The sequence below is a fragment of the Aspergillus fijiensis genome (genome assembly GCF_003184825.1).
Source record: "Aspergillus fijiensis CBS 313.89 unplaced genomic scaffold BO72scaffold_103, whole genome shotgun sequence".
In the NCBI taxonomy this organism is placed as follows: Eukaryota; Fungi; Ascomycota; class Eurotiomycetes; order Eurotiales; family Aspergillaceae; genus Aspergillus; species Aspergillus fijiensis.
Window position 1 is genome coordinate 42739 of NW_024469079.1, and position 21754 is coordinate 64492.

A 21754-nucleotide genomic window follows, 5' to 3' on the forward strand; every position below is an offset into this window, starting at 1 on the left:
TCATTCTCCTGTGCTTCGCTACAACCATGGAGCCAGCATCTCGGCTCGCGAGTGCGGATGAGGTTCGTTCGTACCTGGATGGTCTTGTTGAACACTACGCTGCGTTCGAAGATATTGCATTCGCTGCTATGGGGGGGCAGGGTAGTACTGTTAACAAGTCCTCATCGACCACGATGTTGAGCTCGGCGGACTTCGAATCTCTTCGAAGCGAGCAGAAGGAGCTTTATCGAAAACAGTATAAGGTTCTAGCAGCCTACCTTCAGCCAGACGAACAGGCATTGGATGTCGACTCGATCCAGCTATCAATCTGTTTGCAGGCCATGGAAAATCAGCTTCAGCAATGGAATGCTGAGTTGGACGAACAGTTTCTGGATTCTGTCAAGCCGATGTTCGACCTCAATAAGGCCCGGCAGTATGAGTCCTGGTGGAATTGGGTTAGAGAAGACCTCTTCCGATGGTTACATGAAGTTTCAAGCGATCATATTGATGCGACATTACTGAGCGTGGATGATCGCCTTCGTCGCATATTTAATCGTTGGGAGCCAAGCTGCGTTGAAATAGTAAAGACTCATTTGGGAGCAACGCTGCCAGAACAGGAGGTAACATCGATCAGACCACAGATCGGCAAAAACCTCTCGATCTTGCATGAGATATTGCGTCTCGGTAAACGCTCGCAAATGGCAGATCCTGTTTTCATCCACACCCAGCCACCTGTGGGCCCGAGGACAATGATCTCAACGTCGGGACAACGAGAGTATGATGAAGTACCTCGCAATATTCGCAACTACCCTGATGTCGTGCGCCAAGGGCGCACGTCTCCAGCAGCTGGTTTGACTGCGATCCCATTCGTGCACCTGAGAAAACGGCGAGATGAGGAAGACTGGTTGTATGACCCCGCAGCGACAGAGATCTTTCATACAGCTCTCGATGCAGGTGTCACGACCGGTTTCACATATGCAAACAAATCAGTCCTCGTAACAGGGGCTGGACCAGACTCGATTGGTGCGCATGTAGTCCGAGGACTATTAGCTGGAGGCGCCAGGGTCGTCGTTACCACAAGCCGCGCGGTTTCCAGCAGTGCAACCTTCTTTCAGAGTCTTTTCAGAAAGCACGGATCTAGAGGAGCATCCTTGACCCTACTATCCTTCAATCAAGCGAGCAAGAAAGACTGCGAGGCACTGATTCAGTACATCTATGGCTCGGACTCTCCAGTAGGCGGTGATCTGGATTGCATTATCCCATTTGCAGCGATTCCGCAGGCAGGAGAGTTAGACTCTTTAGGTAACCGGCAAGAGGTTGCTCTCAGAGCAATGCTGGTCAACATTCTGAGACTCATTGGCTTTGTACGCCGTGAGAAAGAAAAGCGACGGATCGAAAGCAGGCCAACCATGGTGATATTACCCATGTCCTGCAATGAAGGCACCTTTGGAGGGGATGGTTTGTACGCCGAGTCTAAGATTGGCTTAAAAACCCTCTTCAACCGCTTTCACTCTGAGACATGGTCGACTTTCGTCAATGTCTGCGGAGCAGTTATCGGATGGACTCGGGGCACTGGCCTGATGCGCTCATCCAATGCGTTGTCTGCTGAGATGGAGAGATTCGGCGTGATCACTTTCACGCAAGCTGAAATGGCGTTGAATATACTGGCATTGTTAACGCCTAGTGTAACCAATCTTGCGGAAGAGGCACCAATTTATGCCGACCTGACTGGTGGACTAGGGTCCATGTGGAATGTCAAAGAGCAGATAGCATCCTGTCGGAAAAGGTTGGATGCTGAGCAACAGCTCCGAGGTGCTTTGACAAAAGAGGACATGCACCATCAAGTGGCTCTCCATGGCCAGCACCCTCGCAGTCAGCGAAGGGAGCCACTCGTTAAGAGAAAACGTGCTAACCTAAAAATCGGATTTCCTCCTCTAAGAAATCATCATGACATGATCTCTGGGCTTCCTGATCTCCTCGGCATGGTAGACCTCTCACGCACTGTGGTGGTGGTTGGATTCTCAGAACTGGGGCCATGGGGTAATGCTCACACAAGGTGGGAGATGGAATCCCAGGGTCATTTCTCCTTGGAGGGATACATCGAGATGGCTTGGATAATGGGACTGATAAAACATGTTGATGGTGATCTGAAAGGCCAGCCATATGTTGGCTGGGTCGACACAGAGACTGGTGAGCCCGTCGAGGATGAAGACATCTCAACCAAATACGGTGAATCTATTTCGAAGGGCACTGGGTTGAGATTGATAAAGCCCAGCGAGTTAGACAGTTACGATCCATTGCGGAAAGAGTTCATCCAAGAAGTGGTGATTGAAGACGACCTGCCACCATTTGAGAGCTCAAAGTCAGCAGCGGAGGCCTTCAAGCTCCGGCATGGTGAGAAAGTCTCTATTCAGCCTATAACAGGATCGGAAGATTATCGGGTATTCCTCAAAAAAGGCGCAACCTTAATGATCCCAAAAACTATTCCATTCGACCAGACTGTTGGAGGAAGAGTTCCCAAGGGCTGGAACCCTTCACGGTACGGAATTCCGGATGACATTGTGCAGCAGGTGGATCGAACGACTTTGTATGCGTTGTGTTGCGTTTCTGAGGCGTTTCTATCGGCCGGGATCCAGGATCCATACGAGCTTTACCAACACATCCATCCGTCGGAGCTAACTAATTGCCTGGGTACTGGTGGCGGCCCTGGTAAGACCATCCAATCCATGTATCGAGACCGATATCTTGATCGACCAATCCGAGGCGACATCATTCTAGATCATTTTGCCAACACCATGGGTGCATGGATCAACATGTTGTTGTTATCTTCGACGGGGCCTTTGAAAACTCCGGTTGGAGCGTGTGCCACCGCCATTGAATCCTTGGACTCGGGTTGTGAAGCAATAACGACCGGGAAATGCAGGATGGCTCTGGTTGGCGGGTGTGATGATTATGGCGAGGAGGTGGCATATGAATTCGCAAGCATCAAAGCCACGGCCAACAGTGCCGAAGAGCTTGCCAAAGACCGTTTGCCGAGCGAGATTTCGCGCCCGACGGCAAGTTCACGCAGTGGCTTTGCTGAGTCTGCAGGATGCGGTGTCCAGATACTTGCCAGTGCTGACGTCGCGCTCGACATGGGATTGCCAATTTATGGTGTGGTCGCTTACAACCAACTCGCGAGTGATCAGATCGGTCGGTCAATACCGGCCCCCGGTAAGGGGATCCTCACTGCGGCACGCGAGGGGATTGGAGCGCAAAGCTCGCCCTTACTCGACTTTAAATTCCGGCGCTCAAATTTCGATAGAGAAGTAGCTTGCATCCAACAGCATCATCTAGGTCAGAAACCTACAAGAGAGTACTCGTCGAGCAAAAGTGTCGAAATGGGGCCTGAGGATACTCGCACGGAGCAAGTCGTGAACCTGAGAATCCGGGATGCGCAGCAGCGATGGGCGAACAATATTCGCCTACAGGACTCTTCAATCTCACCCGTGCGAGCCGCTTTGGCTACATGGGGCCTGACTGTTGACGACGTTGGGGTTGTGTCAATGCATGGGACATCAACAAAAGCCAATGAGGTCAACGAGGGGGACGTGATCAACACGCAGATGCTTCACTTGGGTCGACGCAAAGGCAATCCACTGCTCTGCGTGTGCCAGAAATCACTAACTGGCCATCCGAAGGCAGCAGCAGGCGCCTGGCAACTACACGGCTGTATGCAAATATTCCGAGACAGGATTGTTCCTGGGAATCGAAACGCCGACAACATCGATGAGCAACTGCGAAGATTCGAACATCTATTGTACCCCATGGAGTCATTGCCGCTTCATGAGGTAAAGGCGACCATGCTCACATCGTTTGGCTTTGGTCAGAAAGGTGCCATCAACGTCATGGTCGCCCCGAGGTATCTGTTTGCATCCGTGTCAACCGAGGTCTTTGAGAGATACCGTATCGAGGTAGACAAGCGACAGCGAGCAGCAACTAGAGAATACATCTCGCGGTTGCTGACGAACAGACTAGTTCAGGTCAAAACCAGTGCGCCGTGGAAAGACACCGATCACATGCGTGATGTGTTTCTCAATCAGAACAGCCGCCTCGCCAAAGATCAATCTCGGTTTGTTGACAGGGCTTCAACTCAAGATGTCTTCGTCGTCCAGAGAACCAATGCAGAGATGATGTCAACAACCGATAGGTCAAACACCGTATCGGCAATCGTCCAATCAATGGTTGAAGATGTGACCAGTCGTTCTAAGCCGGCTTCATCCGTCACTGTCGGGGTGGATGTGGAAGAGATCGCGAGTATTAACATCGAAAACGAGAACTTCATTGAGCGGAATTTCACATGGAGAGAACGCGAGTACTGCCGAAAGGCCTCAAGTCCCCGTGCCTCTTACGCAGGTCGGTGGAGTGCTAAAGAGGCTGTCTTCAAGAGTCTGCAAACGCCGTCCCGAGGTGCAGGAGCTTCAATGAATGAGATTGAGATTGTGAATACAGATGGTATTCTGAGTGTGACCGTAAGTTTTGTTGACATTCCTTTGAATGTTGAGTGGTCCTGACTATTACAAGCTTCATGGCAATGCTCATGCGGTTGCAGCATCCAAAGGCATCAGTAACATCGAAGTGACAATCAGCCATGCCTCGGACACTGTGGTTGCCGTAGCACTAGCCACCGGAGAGGCTGTGGGGGCGCGGTATTGAACTATGGGCCGAGTTGGGTCGGGTTCGAATTTGTAGGCTTGTTGACTCTCAGTGTTTGGTGGATTCGCTTCTTTCTCATTTGTTACCCGTGCATTGCGAGGCGCAGATAGACAGGTCTAATGTTAGTATCGTATCAATTTCAATAGAGCAGTTGGCTGGTTCAAGTGAAAAGATAGTCTGTGGTAGAACACCGCTGCCTGTGAGGAAGTAGTTGAGGAAGCTGCGAGTAACAGCTGAGGTGATCACAATCGCCGATTCCGCGAACAATTGATGGAACTTGGGAGGGAAGCGAAGCAGACTAGCCCGATTCGGCGTGCCAAGACAAGCACAGCAATGACGCTGCTGCTGACAAATCTGCCCAATACTTCCAATCGAACTGCACATGATTCATCATTTTGTCCATTCGTTCTTCCAACCATGAACTATCAGCATGTCATCCACAGATTCTGCTCTAAAAGGAAAGGCCGCTTCCAGAACGAGAGGGAGATATACAAGCAAAGCGTGCGAGGAATGTCGACAACGAAAAGCGAAGGTATAGCCTCTTTTTTCTCTCGGGTGCTCGTCGATCAACCACCTGCTTACTAACATGCTACAAGTGTGATGGGAAGAAACCTCGCTGTTCGAGATGTGCTCAGTATGATGCGCAATGTCAATACTCTGGTACAGAAGATGGCCGTCGGCCTGCGCCAAAGTCCTACGTGCTTCTTCTGCGGCAGCGAATCGCATCTCTCGAGAAGCAACTGGAAAGTCATGGCATTGATCCTCAAGCAAGCCATGCCTCTGGAGCAATCGATGCGGGGTCCCCTCATGAAGACCATGATCCTCAGATGTTCAATATGAAGAATGCATCGATAGAGGAATTATGTGATTACCTCAAAGGTCGCTTGTCCTTAGATGAGCCAATGAACTTCGACCAGGACGGGGAGATGAGGTACTTCGGACCGACAAGCGGACGACTCAATTTCGAATCCCCGGGGCCGGAAGAGAAAGAGGAACTGGAGAACGCCTACTCCGTTCCTGAGCTAGAGCCCGTCCTGCAGAGCATTGATGAGTTTCTCAACTTTCCCCTTGTGGATCCTGCCTTTGAGGAAATAGGCATCTCTAAAGCGCTCCAGGACGAGCTCATCGATCTCTACTTTACCTGGGAGCAACCGTGGTATCCCATCGTGGACGAAACCCTCTTTCGCGAAAGTATGGAGAAGCAGGGCCCGTATTGGAGTCTGCTTCTTCATTACTCCATCCTTGCGCTTGGGTCCCGGTATTCGGACAACCCAGAGGTTCGGAGTGACCCTAGCGACTCGAACACAGCCGGATTACCTTTCTTTGAAAAGGCCAAGATCCTTTTACATCAGGAAATGGAGCATCCTACATTCCTGACAATTCAAGCGTTGGGGGTCATCGGGATGGTTTACGTCGTACGTCTCTCGATTCCGAGACATATTTGTATGCTAACTTTTCCCTTCCAGGCCATAGGCTTGGACGCAGCTGGATGGCTGCATCATGGTATGGCTAATCGGCTGAGCCTTGATGTTGGGCTAAATGTGGATCCCGCAATCTTCGAAAGGACGATACAAATGACTGGCCGGGAACTTCGCCTCAGACGACAAGTTTATTGGACGCTGTACTGTCATGACAAGTTGTTTGCCACGTATACCGGTCGGGTCTGCTCAATGCTCGTACGTGTACTCACGAGAACACAATCGACATGTTCACTGACTTTCTACAGGATCAACAAGGAGCAGTTGAGCTGCCGTCAATAATGGATGAAGATCAACATACCCATGGCCGCACGCCAGAAAGCATCCAAAGGGCACGGATGCCTCTACTGCGAGCCATGATAGCTTTATGTCGCATACAAGAAAGAATACTCACATCACTGTACGTCTTGTCACCAACTGATAAGCTGGTATGCTAGTCTGACAAGAGCAGATGGGCTCCGAGGCATCTGACCAAACCACCGGAACGATTGAACCTCCTCCGGACTTGCCTCTTGGACCTGCGGACATGGTTCTATGACCTACCACAGGAGCTTCGAATTGACCGCTCTAATGATGTCCCGCACGTCTACACATTACACATGCTCTACCATACCGCACGAATCCTCCTCACTCGGCCTTTCATAGTCCAAACGGCCGAGCATCAACGCGCAGCAGGGTCCAGCGAACTCACGACCGTGGCCAAGGCTGTCTGGCGCGAGTCCGCCAAGGCGATGTGTCTGACGGCTCAGAAATACCGCCGAGTGTTCCAGAGCTTCCACCGCAGCCCGATCTCCGCTATGCATTGCACGCTCTGTGCTGCGGTGGCGCTGCTCGAAGATCATGAGAGTCCCTCCAATGTCACCCACCTCGCTAGTTGCATTACCGTGCTGGACGAATTGTCAACGTCCTGGCATCCGGCTCTCCTCATCAGAAACAACCTGCGTCGACTTTGTCCATCGATATCCACGCAGGTAACGCCAGGGTCTGAAAATAGCTCTGATAATAGTTTCGAGACCCGGGACCTCGAAGCCCGGCCTGATCCGCCCGATCCTTCCACTTTCCGGGCTGACGCCGGATGGCAGACCAGCAGCGGTGGTGGTTTGGCGCCTTGGAGTCACCTGCCCGGTGATTACGGACTGTTTGACTTGCTTAATCATACCACTTGGGATCGACCTTTGTAGAAGCTTATAATATCTATTCAGGCATCAACTTCCTCCAGCACCATACGAGACTTGGTTGTGCTGCTTCAAGCCTCAGGCATCAATCATCCTTGCCAGTGCATAATGGTACTGCTGGCACGGTCAATTTTAGCGCCTACCAGACAAATCTCAAAGAATTCCACATGTAAGTAGAGCAGGGACTCAGATACTTTTTAATTCCATTGGTGCTAGCAAGTTATACGTGCATGAAAGCAATGCGCGTCATAGAAGATATATTCTACTCATTCAACACGAACACACACACAGGGAGGGAGAGAGGCAAATCGGTACTAGCAAGCCACATACATCAATGCCTGACGTAGATTGAGAGGTCCCCGAAATAGTCCTTCGGGTCGTGCAATCCGAATTTCTGATAGTGAGTGATCATCTCACAAACGCGGTCCGAGTCGGGATCCGTGGCGAGCGGGCTGTAGTACCACATCAACATCCATCAATCAATCAGCATAAACTGAACCGATTCCCCCAGGCACCCAGGCAACAAGGCACTACTTACCCCAACCAGAACTCTTCGCCATTCCTCAACCGCCTCTTCCACTGCTTTCTCTCCTCTTCTCCACACACAGTATTCCAGATCATGGCACCGGGCCACTGGAGGTCAGCGACAATCTGCTTCACAGGTACGTTGGGGCTGACCGAAAACACCAAGGTATGTTCGTCGATCTCCAGGAACCCCTTTGGATCGTTCAGTGGTTGGAAGCCTATACTGTGCAGGAACCTGACATCGTTTTCATCATACCATGGATCTTGGAAGTAGCAGTCGATCCTCTTGCCTCCACTGACCCCACTTTTGGCCAGAACGGTCGCCATCGTTTCCACTGCCGCATGCTGAACATGTGACCGTGTGGAGAACCGTCCATTTTGCGTCTTACCCAGTGTCCCCAGACCGAACGCCACAATTTTGTGAATCGGGAGTGAGAAGCGCAGGGTCGTTAGGTGGGATACTAGCTCTTGGCATGTCTCGCTCTCCTGCCACCGTTCGCGCATCTTGACAAAAACCGGACCAAGCATTTCGATGTTACCTTCAGCAACTTCGGGGTGGCGGGTATACAGAATGGACACTGGGGGCGGGTCCTTGAACATCATCGTTGCACAGGAAGGGTGGATATGGGTAAGCACTTGGATGCTGCTATATCCGATGCAGTATGTTGTTCTGTCGCTGATTAGACCCGGCCTGACAACACCGCAACCCATATGAACGGAGACTCACGCCAGGTCCAAGCATAGAGCAGGGACACTCCGGCTATACGTGCTTACCACGTCATCGAAGTCCTTGATGCGGATCTCCTCCCTGCCTTCTTCGATTTGCCGGTCAAGGTCTTCCAGCAGCGCTCGGGGGAAAAGCGGTTTCCCCGCATTGTACAAGCGTACCACATGTTCGAGTCTCTTTAGAACCTTCTCCTCAAACAGGGCGAATGCCAGTTGCTCCGTGGCAGGATCTTCCACGGCCGTCTTGTGGGGTAGCTCCTTGTCGATGAGGCTCGAGCAGGGGGTCAGCGTGGCGCTTGCCTGGTAGTTTGCCGCTGAAGCCATTGACATGGCTGCCGAGAACAATGTCAATGTCTCACTCGGGCAAAAGTGATGTGCATGATGTCCTTAAGTATTGTTCTCGCGTGGCCATGAGGTTTTTTAGTCCGCAGCTGTCACGTTGTTTGACCAGCACGCGGTTGGGTTGAAACGGTTTGCTACTTTGACACCCACTTGAAACGGTCCATTGGCATGGAGCGTCGCCGCTGTCAACCCCAGCCGAGGGCTGTGTAGCTGCCAGAACCAACCTGTTGGAAACCCCTCTTTCGACGGATGATTGGTGGGCTGAATTGACAATCATCCTATTAATACTCCTCAAATGGACACTTAGTCTGCTTAGCCCGGAGTTCGTTGCTCTTGCGCAGGTAAAAACCTGTTGGTTGGGCTTAGCGCATCGCCGAACTCAGCGAAATTAGGGATATTTTTAACCCGCAGGACTAAGTATGCGGGTTAACCAGGATGCAAATTAGTGGCATTTATTTTGAGCGATGGTGAGACTTGCATGAACTCCAGAACCCCTCCGGACTAGTCTTCGCTTCACTGTCTGTGCCACAATTTATAGTACCGTTGCAGTCCTTGATGCCGCTACTGCCTAGTCACTTGTTGTTAATTAATAGCTCCAACAGGCCGCGTTGCTCCGATTGGAACGACCCAGGGCAGAAGAGCTAGCGATGTCGATTAGGATTCGAAATAGAATTGGCATGCATAACGAACACATGCTATTCCTGTTTCCATACCTTGCCTTGTCGCGATGGAGAAGCAAGGGATCACGGCCGAGAGTCGGATGACATTAGACCAACACTCCAACTCTGACCTCGTGAGCTTCCGTCGGTCATCTTCTCACGCAAAATACTCGTCGAGTCATGGATAGTGATGCTCGAGAATGTTCCGTGCTTACCCATGTTATCTCGTACGGCCTGGTGTCCCTATCATGCAAAGTGCCTACCATCGTTGCACACTTCCACTCCATCGCATTAGGGTCTAAACCCTACAAGGTGAGACGGATGTCGCGTTAGTAAGCATATACTGGGATCTCCTTTCCTGTATATACCGTCTTCAATATGTGGACCAACCGTTCACAAGTTGACAATCAGACCACCTAGCTCAAGACTCTTCGAAGCGCAAGGCTAGTGCGCTCCGCTTCAGGCATGGGCTTACTCGCGGTCTGCTACCCTTTTCCCGTAAGCTGTTGTTTCTGTGGATGCATGCCTGGGCCTTCGCAATGGGTACATGGTAAGGCTGCAAGGCATGAACCCGAACAAGGCCTGGAGTAGTTCTAGACGTCGAGCGCATTTCAGCCGGACCTGGCCTGGCAGGATGTCCATACGACTGAGCTTCTGTCTCCATTGGGTGACTACCAACGGGCCGTGGCAGGCAGGAGCCTGGCGTGCCGTATCGTGCTGCTGACGTGGTGAAGAAGCCAAACATTCGTTGAGTACTCTGTATAGACAATTCCTTCTCAGCACTCCTTTAGGACGCCCTTTCTCCAGGGCCCCCACAACCGTGGTGAATCAAGTACGATCTAGACGGGAGCTCGAGGAATCGGCCAACAAAGCACTCGACTTTGCAGACATGCCCTTGTCCGCACTTCTGCCTCTCTTCTGTCGTCCTTCTTTCTCCTCTTCCATTTCTCCTTCGCCAAGTTCTACCTCCTTCCCCCCCTTTGCCCTCCTCCCAAACTATTCCAATACCACCGTCTCCACCCTCTAACACCACAAATTCAATGATCACTCACAGCAAGACATTCACACCCGACCCACAAGCCCCACCCATACCCCCAAACATACATCCAAACCCTGCATCAATCACCAACAAAGCCCCCACAACGCCTTCCCTCGGCAACAAGAATCCCAAAAACAATACCGCGGCCGGGCCTCAAACCCAGACTCTGCACGCCCACTTCGCTCCAGGCCAAGGGGGCTCTGCAATACTAATACCACTACATCACCGCAGCCCTATTGTTGCCCGGGGGGGGGGGGCATGCATACAGGGACTTGGGCAATGGCCCCGGCTTTTGTGCCTTCGGCCGACACTCTTCCAATATCCACACACGTAGCATATTATATATTGTCCTCTAACGATGGAGATGTGGATTTACGGTGGACAAGTGGAGTGTTGGAAAGGTGAATCGGATGTAACTCGGAATCAGTATAGATGACTTTCATTCTCCTGTGGTTGAGCGTGGGCAAACGGGCTGTAGTTGGTATACGGATCTGAAACCATGTTTCACAAAGAGCAAACACAGTGTATATATGGAAGCAGGGAAGAGGAAAGAGAGTGGTGCAACCTCCCAGTATTGAGCATTGAGGTGGTTAAAACCCTTCTCTTCCCGTGCTGAGATCTACCAAGCACGCCTATATACTTTCAAAAAGAAATCTTCATACACCCGCATGCATCCACTGCCCTGCTATCAAAGAAGCGCAAACCGAGATCAAGCGCAACAACCAAACTGTCAGACATTCTAAACCCCCTCGAACCGCTGCATCCCCACCAACTCCGCATAGACCCCCCTCCGGGCCATCAACTCCCCATGCCTCCCAGACTCCACCACCCTCCCCCGCTCCATCACAACAATCATATCCGCGCGCTGCACCGTCCGCAGCCGATGCGCGACCGCCACCGTCGTTTTCCGTGTGGCCGCCCGATCCAGCGCCTCCTGCACCACGCGCTCCGACGCGCCGTCCAGCGCCGCCGTCGCCTCGTCCAGGAGCAGCACGGGGCTGTTTATCCGGAGCAGGGCCCGCGCGAGCGCCAGACGCTGTCGCTGGCCGCCGCTGAGCATGGTCCCTGCTGTGCCGAGGGGGGTGTCGAGGCCGGAGCTGTTTTCCTTCTTTGTTAGCGTTCGGATGCCGATGGCTATTTCCTAGTTTTGGGGGGAGGCTCTAGGGCTGGGGTGAACGTACGGAAGCGAGACGACGAAATCATAGAGATTGGCCTCCTTGCACACCCTCAGTAAATCCTCGTCGTCGAGCGGGCGGTCAGCACCGCAGAGGAGGAGATTCTCGCGGATGGTCCCGTCGTACAGGACGGTTTCTTGGCTGACTAGCGAGAAGGTCTGGCGGTAATTGTTGACGTACAGGTGCGAGATATCGACGCCGTTCAGCAGGATTTGGCCGGCGGTGGGGGTGTAGAACCGCTCTAGGAGTTGGAGGACGGTGGTCTTGCCGGAGCCGCTGGGTCCGACCAGCGCGATGAATTGGCCCGGGTGGATGGTGAGGGAGAAGTTCTGGAGGACGGGGTGCGCGGGTCGGGAGGGGTAGTGGAAGGTGACATTTTGGAATTCGATGGCGCCGTGGTGGTCTATCGTGGGATGTTGGTGGTGCTCCTGAGTATCGATTTGCGCGGCCCGGTTGAGGAGGCGGTCGATCTCTTGGCCCGCGTGTAGCGCTTTGCTCATATCGGGCGCGTAGGAGACCACCGCGCCGGCGATTTGCGCGCCCGAGATCAGGGCGCCGAAGCAGACGTAGAATTGGAGGATGGTGTACTCGTCTTTGGCGAGGAGTGTGCCGCCGTACCAGAAGGCGAGGGCGCCGCAGAAGAAGGTGAATGAATGCGACGCGGCGTACAGAGCCGAGGCTTTGAGGATCGATCGCATGGACTGAGCGGCCGAGCGCGAGAGGATGGCCGTATACTCGTCCAGGAAGTACTCCTCGAGAGTGAGGGAAGCGACCGACCGGATCGTCGTTATGATCTCCGTCGCGTAGATAGCGGCCTCTTCGTGCGTTTTGCGGACCCGCTGGTCGAACAGTGCGAGGACGCGGAGGCGAACATAGCCGCATCCTGCCACTATGGGGATCGTCGCGATGCAGACGAGAGCGAGCTTCCAGCCCGTGATGAGCGAGACAGTGATGCCTATGGCCAGGGCTGCGATGAAGGTGAGGCTGGAGCCGATGATGGGCCCGCTCAGGCCGGTAATGTCAGTGGCCGTGGTCGAGACGAACGACGTCAGCGCTCCAGGGGAGTTTCTCTTCTCATCAAAGAACGCTATGTCTTGACGGATGATGGACTGGAATGTTTGGTCTCGGGTTTTGTGTGTGAGTCGCTCTGTAGACCGGGAAAAGCAGATCCCTTGGCTTATCCATGTGATGAAGGCAAAGATAGAAAGGATCACGAAAAGTAAGGACCAAAAGTCGATATCATGGCGAAGCTTGCTATATCTCGTAGAGTCAAGAGTGATAGCACTGATCGATTCAGCAAAGAAAACAGCTTGCCTTCTACATGTTAGCCGCTTTTCAGACAGCATGCGCAAGTACTCACGTTGGAACCACAAATCCCGTAAGATTGCACAGTAGAAGTCCAGTGAGTACTATTGCAACCTCTTCTCTATTGAGCTTGCGCACCACTCGAAAGTAGGTTCTGAATGAAGGTCTGGAGTCATGAAGTGGTCCATGATCATTGGCGAGATAGTCGTCGTGATGAAAGTTGACTGTTTCCGACATTTCACAGGGCCCAGCCTTGCCATCACTCGAAGCATCGTCTTCAGTACTTGAGAGACGCCCATTTGCCTCCCCGTCCATGGCACTGTCAACCTGCTGTGCCTCTACGAGTTGTGCATAGGCACCTTTTAGGGCCATCAAATCTTCATGTGCTCCTTGTTCAAGAATGACTCCCTTACCCATAACAATGATGTTGTCGGCGTTTCGTATGGTCGACAACCTGTGAGCAATGACAATTGTCGTTCGATTCCTGGCAGCTGAGTCCAAAGCCAGCTGAACTGCCTTCTCGGACTTCGAGTCAAGGGCAGATGTAGCCTCATCCAGCAGTAGAATCTTCGGATTGCTGATGACTGATCTTGCGATACATATGCGTTGCCGTTGACCGCCAGACAATTGCAGGCCCTTCGTACCCACTTCAGTGTGATACCCTTGCGGCAAAGCCATGATGAAATCGTGGGCATGGGCGACTTTCGCCGCGGCATGCACCAGCTCTCTCGCCTCAAGCATAGTTCTATGTTGTCCCAGATCGTTCAGTCCCAGGAGGATATTGTCGAAGATACTCCTGTTGAATAGGACCGGCTCCTGCACCACATAGGACATTTGCTGTCGCAGCCAACGTAAGTTGAGGTGCGTGATATTGACACCGTCCAATGCTATATAGAGATTAGATATATGAATGATGATATCCATGGTGTGGCTACCCACTGATATAACCACCAGTTGGCTCATAGAACCGTTCCAAAAGCCCGACTATGCTACTCTTCCCGCAGCCAGATGCTCCGACTAGAGCCGTCGTCTTGTTTGCCGGGAAGTGCAGAGATACCTGATCGAGAACCTGCACAGACTGCCGTGATGGGTATACCAGGCTGATATCGTGAAACTCAACGTCACCGTGAACGTCTGGTAGGGTTCGTCCCTCCGTGGTCAGTGGATCCAGGGGAGATTGGCGAGCAATAGCTTTCATAATGACTCCGGCATGTACTACACTTTTGACCATTGACTCTGCACTGGGAGCCACCCGACCAACAGCGAACGAAGCGATGATGATGGCCATGGTCGTTGTGACCACGGCTGACCCACTCATCTCCCCAGTGACAACGTAGCGGGACCCTTGCCAAAAGGCCAAAGCGTAGCTAAGATACGGTACTGAATTCATGACTCCGATCATAAACGTTACCGACAATCGTGCTTTGAGCCCCCAAGTCTCGCCCAAGTCAAGATGCTTCAAATATCGCTCACGCATGGCAGTCTGGATCCCGTACGCAGCAACATGTCGGATAGAGCTGATGGTTTCCTCTACGACAGAGGCTCCCTGATTCAAAGCCGCTGAGCTCCGTCGACTGAACTTCAAAGCATACATAGCCCCTAGAAACTCAGCCCCGCCAATGAGGAGGGAAGTTGAGATCAGCATCAAAGCTAGTTTCCAGTACTCAAAGAACGCAATCACAACAGCCGAGGCGAAAGTAGCCAAGGCTGTCAAGAAGGTTGAAATTTTGCTAGTAATGCCTTCCTGAATGACGTTCATGTCGGAGGTGATACGTGCGGTGAACTCCCCGGGACTCAGCGTGTCGAAGAAGGCGATATTCTGCCGGATGATCGCCCTCAAGTATACACGACGCAAGTTCCGGGTGATGCGCTCGCCTGTGTGATAGAAGCCCACTGTCGCAATGTAGATGAGGACGAACTCGGCTATCCCGAGGTAGACGTTGTACAGCGCGAGTTTCGACACATTGGAGGAGAGATTTGCGCCATCGTCCACGCCGTTCGCATGCTTCTGGAAAGACCTAACCACCAGACCGTAGACAACAGTAAGTAGAGGGTTGAGTGCCCCAGCGACTATGGCCGCCAAAGTACTGATTCCAATCAGAAGCAAATCCAATTTTCCCACGTAGTCAAACACCGTGCGATTTGTAGAGGGTGTGGTAGGTAATCCGTCCAGCTGGCGTTGAAGGATACTCTGCACGCGATCCTCCTGAGCGTACGCCACAGGATTGCCGCTCGAGGGTGTGCTGCCGATTGTCATCTTGAAATCCGGTTCTTCTGAATTTCGATGTTCGACTCAGGCAAATCCTAGAAGCACGTTGCAAAACGGAAATGACAAGCAAGTTCATGGTCGCTGCAAGATTATAAGGGGGCAACGAAAAGAAACATAAGCACGCCATAAGACTCTGAAGCGCAACAACGCCCGCCACGCTAATTCACAGTGACTATCTTGCAGCGGTAATATCTTCATCGAGTAACGTTATTTGGCTCTAACCCGATTCCGACGCCGACGCTGCGGCGGTTGTTGCACACCCAGCCCTAGACCTTCTGCAAGATAAGCCACAGTCAGAATGCTTCCCCCGTATTAGTTACCGGCAGGTACCACTTGAATTCGTGTCTTAGCTCTGAAGAAATTTGTGATGAATGGCAGTCTGAATCCTGGGAAGTCGAGCGGCACAAGCAACCAGTTATGGTGAAATTACACATAAGTAAATAGATAGTCGGCAACGTAAGTTTGGGCCTGACCACAAGAGTCAAATGGAGCATTGATATTCTTCAATTGCTTGGTTGTATCCAAGAATTTGGTTGGTGAGGTAGTAAGATTATGCACCTCTGGAAGCTCAACCATCTTGATGAGCATAAAGCCTGTGGGCTATATTGCTCTATTGATAGACTTTGTACTTCTGTGGGATCGGGCGACCACTACTGAATTTATCCTCAAAGATCATTGCGCAGAGGCGGAACTCGGCCGGAACCCCAGGAACCAAGCGGGCATTAACCAGAGACAGACACCTTATCTAGGTGGATAACGAACATCCGGAAGCAAATGCAACGCTACGGGCGCAAGAAGTCAATCAGCAACCAGGAGGATGGTTTGTCCTGGCAATAGTTGGTATTTAAGCTGGCTATGTTATCCCTTCGAAGAGACAACTCCATCAGCTTGGCACACCACATTCCCACCCCAGATTCGGCGCCAGAATCAAGAAATCCGGAGTGTCAGATGACGCAGGCGTCAGAGGTGAAGGACCATGCATCCCTTGCGTGGCTGCCATAGTGGAGGGGGGAATCACGTGCACTACACATGGGCCGATCGGGCATTCCCCATGAGATCAGAGGTAAACCGGGGTCAACTGCGTCCCTGATCTGATCGGATCAACTCGCGAGCCTCACGGAGGGAATGAGGGGATCCCGGGCGAAGAAGTCCATAACAACGGCCGCAGTGATATGATACTATGGGGTGATCGTCGTAGCCACCAAGTGACTAAGCTGGATAAAGCTTCGGGCTCGATCGGGGGTCAATTGCATCAGCCCATGCAATGCGCGAGGGGTTGGCGGAGGCTGGGAGGCATCGGGCCGTGATCTGGTGTGTGATCCAGATCGGCTGGTGATGGTACGCCTTGTATCAGCAGCTCCATCTGATGTTCGGTTAGCTGTCGATTATCTTTCGAAAGGGGAGAAGGAAGAAGATGAACAAGAAGAAGAGGGTTGAATGGATAATAATAGCGGCGGTGAAACGAAAGGCGGGCGGCGGAGGAGGAAAGCTAACCGGATTGGGTGGGGATTGTTTTGCTCGGCCAAAACATTCTACTTTACTTTAAACTCTTCATTAATTATGACTGACTGACTGCTGCCAACAACTCGCCGTCGGCAGCAACTAAACCACCACTAACTCCACCCACTTTTCACCACTCCCCCCTCCCCCCTCCCAACAACCCACACGAATTCTCTTTTCTTTTTGCCTCGCTTATCTTTTTCCCATCTTCACCTTGCCTCACCCTGACGGCTTTCTTTTCAATTTGCGATCCGTGGCCGGCTGGTGCCATCATGCTTCAGAACTTCCTGGAGCATCGCAATGCCATAAGTCGCCCTCCTTTCCTGCCGCCCCTCGATTGCAGCAACTATGACCTCCGATAAACAATCCCATGGCCATCTCGCCAAACCCCTTACCCCCGCCCTCAGTGCATCCTTCCATCGCACCCAAACTAAATCTCAATCTCCTTTGACTCCTCGACTAGCCACGCCAGGCGGATATCGCACCCCTAACCGGTCGACCCCCTCCGAGCATCCCTCCTCGGCCCCTGGTCGGCGGGATCCGGAACCCTCCCTCCTCAGTGCCAACGTGACCCCTCGATCCGGTTCCCGCGCCAGCAGAAGAGACGGTTCGACTGCTTCGCCGAATAATCTCTCCTCGAATGGGACGAGCTCACTACATGTGTCCTGGGCCCAACCCAGCGTGGCTCAGGGGGGGCATCAGGGGCGGTTCCGCACCGAGCGGAGCCCAGTCCGGGGAGGCATGCTGGAAGCCCCGAAGGTTGCCCGAACCAAAACAGTGGCAGGAGAGTCCAACCATCTCGCACGACCTCATATATCCTCCGAGAATGCGTCTGCATCTCCCATGTTCTTCCACGCCAGTGATGCCCGATCCACAATTTCGTCATCCGAGACGACCGAGGTCCGGCCCAAACTGGTGGGCAAATCGGCCTCCGCGACTACATTCGTCTACGCAAACGGACAAGAGGAAAGACAAGCGCCGATGAGTGATATTGGCACAGGACCTACTTCGTACAAGCGTCGATCGCTGTCTCGCTCTGTGGTTTCGTCCAAGCCTGCCTCTCCCTCACCGCGACTACGACCCGCTCGGGTGAACTCAAACCCCCGCCTTTCCGACGGCGTTGCATCTCAGGTCAGCTCACAATTGGAAGAGCCCTTAGAACCCAGTGTACAGCCTCAAAGCCCTCCATTGAGCAATGTCTCCGCCCGACCTGTCCCCGCCGTGCGCCACCTCAAATCATCCAGCGTGGACTCGGCAAACAACGGTGCCCCTAATGGTGCCCCACTCGCCATGCCTCACCCCCACAAAGAAGGCCTCCGACCCAGCCCGTTGATCATATCTCCCTCCGAACCCAAGCTCGACACCAGCACTATAGCTACCGATCCGTTGCCAGGTCTTCGTCCTCGCGTCTTCAGCAATGGGTCGATCGCGTCGGTTGACACACATGGCTCCGGAATGCAGAGTCCGTCGAAATCAGAAAGCGGTGGTCAAGCCTCCAACGACGTAGCATTGAATGCGCGGACCGAGCGGAGGATTCTGGATTTGGAAATCAGAAGCTCGTCACTGCTGGCCATCAACCGAACCCTGGAGCGCGAGATGCGCAAACAGAACGCGGAACTACGACGCTACCGACGCCTCAGCCGCTCGGGACGGTTGTCCATGGCGCAGTCGTCGCGATCTGCGTCTGCCACGCTATCCATTCACAGCGAGATCGACGAGGCCCACAGCGAGCGGTCGTCAACCCGGTCGTCGCCGCAGGAGTTGTCGGACTTGAGCGACGAGGAGGATTCCATGGCTGATTCAGGCGTGCTCAGTCCGGCCGACTCGCAGGTTGAGCCGGATGCGAGCCATCGGACACGGGATGAGAAACGGTTCCTGCTCGACCTGGCCAAACACCAGGAGCTGCTCGCCGACAGCCAACGGATGAACCAGAGCCTGAAGCGGTGCCTGGGGTGGACCGAGGAGCTCATCAAGGAGGGCCAGCGGGCGCTCGAGTACCGGGTCCATGTGGGCGACGTACAACTGGGCGGTCGGGTGCTCGCGCCCGAGGACATGCATGACCCCAACGACCCGGAGTACGTGGTGCCTGCACTCCCGAGCCCCAGTACCTCTGAAGACTTGTCCGACAGGACGCGATCGGACGAGGATCTTTCCGAGGAGGAGCTGTCGGACGAGGAGCTCTCCGACGAAGAGCCATCCAACCATTAACGATGAGCTGCCCGTACAAACGTCGTTCTTTTTTCCCTTCTACTTAATACTTAATATTCTACCCTGGCTTCGACTCCGATTGCAGCATTCGGAGAGAGCGTTTGTGGACCGCGACTAAAGCTGGCATTTAGTCTTTTTTGCTTCTGTGTGTTACAAGCGATAGCGATAGATTGATTTGTGTTGGCCGGCTGATCAGCAACTTGCTCTGGTACTGTTACTGTTACTGTTACTGTTACTAGATACCCCAGCGTTTAGACATTATCCATAGAATCGAGATCGAATGGATTCATTCTACTTCCTGCGAGTTTTCCGGGGTCCAGATCAACGGTCTTATCTCCACCGCATCTCCTTTCTAAAACCATGAACTCATCATCGTCCTCACCACACCTTCTTCCACCCTACTCTTCCACCACAAATACCAACTTCCATCCATCCACCAGTAAGTTATAACGTTACCACTGCAACTACTCCGGCCGTCCATCGCCCACCTGCCCCCCCTTACCAGCGGTCCCATTCCCCAAACAAGCCCTATCATACTCCGCCAACCTGACCATCTCCGCAACACCGCCCAACAACCCCTCCACCAAACAAAACCCATCTTTACTATCATCACCCTCACACCCACTCACGCCCCCCAGCGGCACAGCCCTCCCATTCAACACAAACCTAATCCAATCCTGCGCTTCCACCACCCCCTTCACCGTCGGATTCACATACAAGGTCTCCCCACCCAACACCCGCTCCCGGCCCGCAGGACACGACCACACCTCCGCGACCAGATGCGCCCCAAACGGCGCCACCTCATTCAACCGGAAGTTGCGGGGTGGCGGCACAGTCACATTGCCGGGCAACCCGGCGGCGCCGAAGTTGAAATACTCGACGCCCAGCGCGGCCAGCACGGAGACGATCACGTCGTCGTGCGACATGTCCATGTACAGTTTCTGATGCAGCGGGAAGGTTTCGGGGGACGAGTCGTAGGTGAGATTGATGTTGGCCGCGGGCGTGGTGATGAGGGTGTTGTTGAGGCGGGCGGCCAGCTCGAGCACCCAGCCCAGGCCCTGCGCGCGGCCCGAGGCGGCGCCGAAGCCGTAGTCGCCGTAGAATTGGAGGTCGAGGGCGTAAGCGAAGGTTTCCCAGTCGGAGGCCGTGAAGAGCGGGCACCAGGCGGAGCTGCCTAGGACGGCGGTTTCGTACGGGCACAGGTTCAGCATGCTGAGGATGTCGAGGGGGGTGAGCGTCGAGGCGAGGTGGCGCGGGAGGTAGGGGGTCAGGCGGTTGAGGATCGCCGGGGTGGTTTTGGTCAGGAAGGTTTCGGCGGAGGTGTCCCTTTTTTTTTTTTGGACCGGGGGTTAGTTTTGGTTGGGTTTGAAGGGGGGAGGGAGATGGTTTGGAACTACGGTACTCACCCCTCGTACTGCGCTTCGGGGCATGTCGCTGCTAGGGTGTTGTTGTAGCCGCTCGTCTCCGGGATGATCACTAGGTCGTATTGGCTGGCGGAGTTGTTGGCGTTCGTGCTGCTGAAGAATCCACCTTTTTGGATCGGGGCTGTTAGTACATGACCTAACGGAAACATGGGGGAATGGTCGGGTTGGTAAAAGGGAGATACGTACTCAACCACCACCGCGCGCTCTCGAGAATCCGCGCCTGTCCTGTCGTCCGGAAGATGGGCTTGGGCCGCTGCGTCCCGTTCGGATACACGTTCAACGACGGATCCCAGTCCGCGAGACCGGCCGGGGCGCGGAACAGCGGCCGGCCGTATTTGTCCCAGAAGTTGGCCCCGGAGGTCGCCTCGGTGGCCGCGCCGGAGGGCAGCAGAAGGTCCTCACCCATGAGGTATTTCCAGTCGTTCAGAAAGGCCAGCGGGCCGGTGCCCAGCGTCTCGTTGGGGTGCTGCAGGCTGTAGTTCTGGAGCTTCTGCGCGAAGGCCTCCATGCTGAGGCCGTCGAGAGCATACGGCGTCGGGTACCGCTGGGCGTGGCGGTGCAGGACGTGCACCTGCGAGAGTTCGCAGCCCAGCGGGACGCCGGTTGAGACGTTGAACCCGGGGCCATCTTTGTAGGGGCTCAGGTTGCCCCAGTATGCGGTGATGTCGAAGCCAGCGGGTAGGGCGGAGCCCGTCGGTGCGGAGGCTGCGGCGGATGATGTGCTGGGCAGAGCAGCCGCGCTGGCGCCCACGGTGGCCAGGATCATCTGGGTGGAGGAGAGCAGCATTGAGGAGGGGATGAGGTTCAGAGCCAGGAGGAGCAGGCCGAGGGTTATGAAGAGGGAGGCGCGGGTCGTACGATGACACAGCCGGGGAGGTCTCGGAGTCATCTTGCAGCAGGCGGGGGAAGTTAGGGTTATATACCGCCGTCCATAACGGGGCGGGCGGGCGACGCAAGAAGGATTGTGACGATCAATGGAGTCAATTGTCGGACAAAAGACGCGGAGCTCCGCCGTATCAAGGGCAGCAGAAACTGGTTACATTCCAGCTAGACGGCCAACAGTGGGGAGGAGTAATCCAAACACGGTAGCTGGTCGCGTGCGGGGGACCTTGATAGGAGATAAATTATTTAGACTTGGCACTAGTTGCAGATGGATGGACGGTGGACTCAACCTGCGAACGGGAGCAAGAAGGCGCAAAGCTTATCAGGCAGAAGCCCCGATGTCGGGAGGCTGGGAAATCTGCAGGCACAACTC

At 53.8% G+C, this 21754-nt stretch overlaps 6 protein-coding genes across 6 annotated transcripts; 3 read left to right on the forward strand and 3 right to left on the reverse strand.

The window, feature by feature from the left end:
- The first annotated feature begins 5 nt into the window (after positions 1–5).
- BO72DRAFT_453730 (fatty acid synthase alpha subunit FasA) lies at positions 6–4899 on the forward strand. The gene has a single exon (XM_040946050.1). The coding sequence runs from the start codon at positions 27–29 to the stop codon at positions 4530–4532; it is 4506 nt and encodes a 1501-aa protein (XP_040795397.1). The 5' UTR covers positions 6–26; the 3' UTR covers positions 4533–4899.
- A 193-nt stretch (positions 4900–5092) lies between these two features.
- On the forward strand, positions 5093–7577 carry BO72DRAFT_442148 (Zn(II)2Cys6 transcription factor). The gene is made up of 5 exons (XM_040943499.1): positions 5093–5206; positions 5271–6089; positions 6141–6350; positions 6401–6552; positions 6604–7577. Exons 1-5 carry the CDS (start codon positions 5105–5107, stop codon positions 7331–7333), a joined length of 2013 nt encoding a protein of 670 aa, XP_040795398.1. The 5' UTR covers positions 5093–5104; the 3' UTR covers positions 7334–7577.
- Positions 7519–9081, reverse strand: BO72DRAFT_453732 (SRR1 family protein). The gene is made up of 2 exons (XM_040946051.1): positions 8580–9081; positions 7519–8522 (listed from the first exon to the last, which is right to left on the reverse strand). The coding sequence occupies exons 1-2, from the start codon at positions 8906–8908 to the stop codon at positions 7862–7864; spliced, it is 990 nt and encodes a 329-aa protein (XP_040795399.1). The 5' UTR covers positions 8909–9081; the 3' UTR covers positions 7519–7861.
- A 2109-nt stretch (positions 9082–11190) lies between these two features.
- fmpD (ABC-type transporter fsqE) lies at positions 11191–15355 on the reverse strand (the record flags this gene model as incomplete). The annotated part of the gene is made up of 4 exons (XM_040949121.1): positions 11191–11715; positions 11800–13107; positions 13154–13985; positions 14038–15355. The coding sequence occupies 4 exons, from the start codon at positions 15353–15355 to the stop codon at positions 11358–11360; spliced, it is 3816 nt and encodes a 1271-aa protein (XP_040795400.1). The 3' UTR covers positions 11191–11357.
- A 1470-nt stretch (positions 15356–16825) lies between these two features.
- BO72DRAFT_453734 (uncharacterized protein) lies at positions 16826–19394 on the forward strand. The gene has a single exon (XM_040946052.1). The coding sequence runs from the start codon at positions 17216–17218 to the stop codon at positions 19073–19075; it is 1860 nt and encodes a 619-aa protein (XP_040795401.1). The 5' UTR covers positions 16826–17215; the 3' UTR covers positions 19076–19394.
- Positions 19395–19539: 145 nt separating this feature from the next.
- BO72DRAFT_481781 (histidine phosphatase family protein) lies at positions 19540–21273 on the reverse strand (the record flags this gene model as incomplete). The annotated part of the gene is made up of 3 exons (XM_040947698.1): positions 20686–21273; positions 20482–20605; positions 19540–20401 (listed from the first exon to the last, which is right to left on the reverse strand). The coding sequence occupies exons 1-3, from the start codon at positions 21263–21265 to the stop codon at positions 19540–19542; spliced, it is 1566 nt and encodes a 521-aa protein (XP_040795402.1). The 5' UTR covers positions 21266–21273.
- Between the last annotated feature and the right edge of the window lie 481 nt (positions 21274–21754).

Excerpts from the sequence above, each read along its gene's own strand:
- BO72DRAFT_453730 (XM_040946050.1), top strand. The coding sequence starts at position 27 with ATGGAGCCAGCATCTCGGCTCGCGAGTGCGGATGAGGTTCGTTCGTAC.
- BO72DRAFT_442148 (XM_040943499.1), top strand. The coding sequence starts at position 5,105 with ATGTCATCCACAGATTCTGCTCTAAAAGGAAAGGCCGCTTCCAGAACG. Across the intron at positions 6,090-6,140 it reads TCATCGGGATGGTTTACGTC|GCCATAGGCTTGGACGCAGC; the intron begins GTACGTCTCTCG and ends TTTCCCTTCCAG. Across the intron at positions 6,351-6,400 it reads GTCGGGTCTGCTCAATGCTC|GATCAACAAGGAGCAGTTGA; the intron begins GTACGTGTACTC and ends GACTTTCTACAG.
- BO72DRAFT_453732 (XM_040946051.1), bottom strand. The coding sequence starts at position 8,908 with ATGTCAATGGCTTCAGCGGCAAACTACCAGGCAAGCGCCACGCTGACC. Across the intron at positions 8,523-8,579 it reads GCTCTATGCTTGGACCTGGC|AACAACATACTGCATCGGAT; the intron begins GTGAGTCTCCGT and ends AATCAGCGACAG.
- BO72DRAFT_453734 (XM_040946052.1), top strand. The coding sequence starts at position 17,216 with ATGACCTCCGATAAACAATCCCATGGCCATCTCGCCAAACCCCTTACC.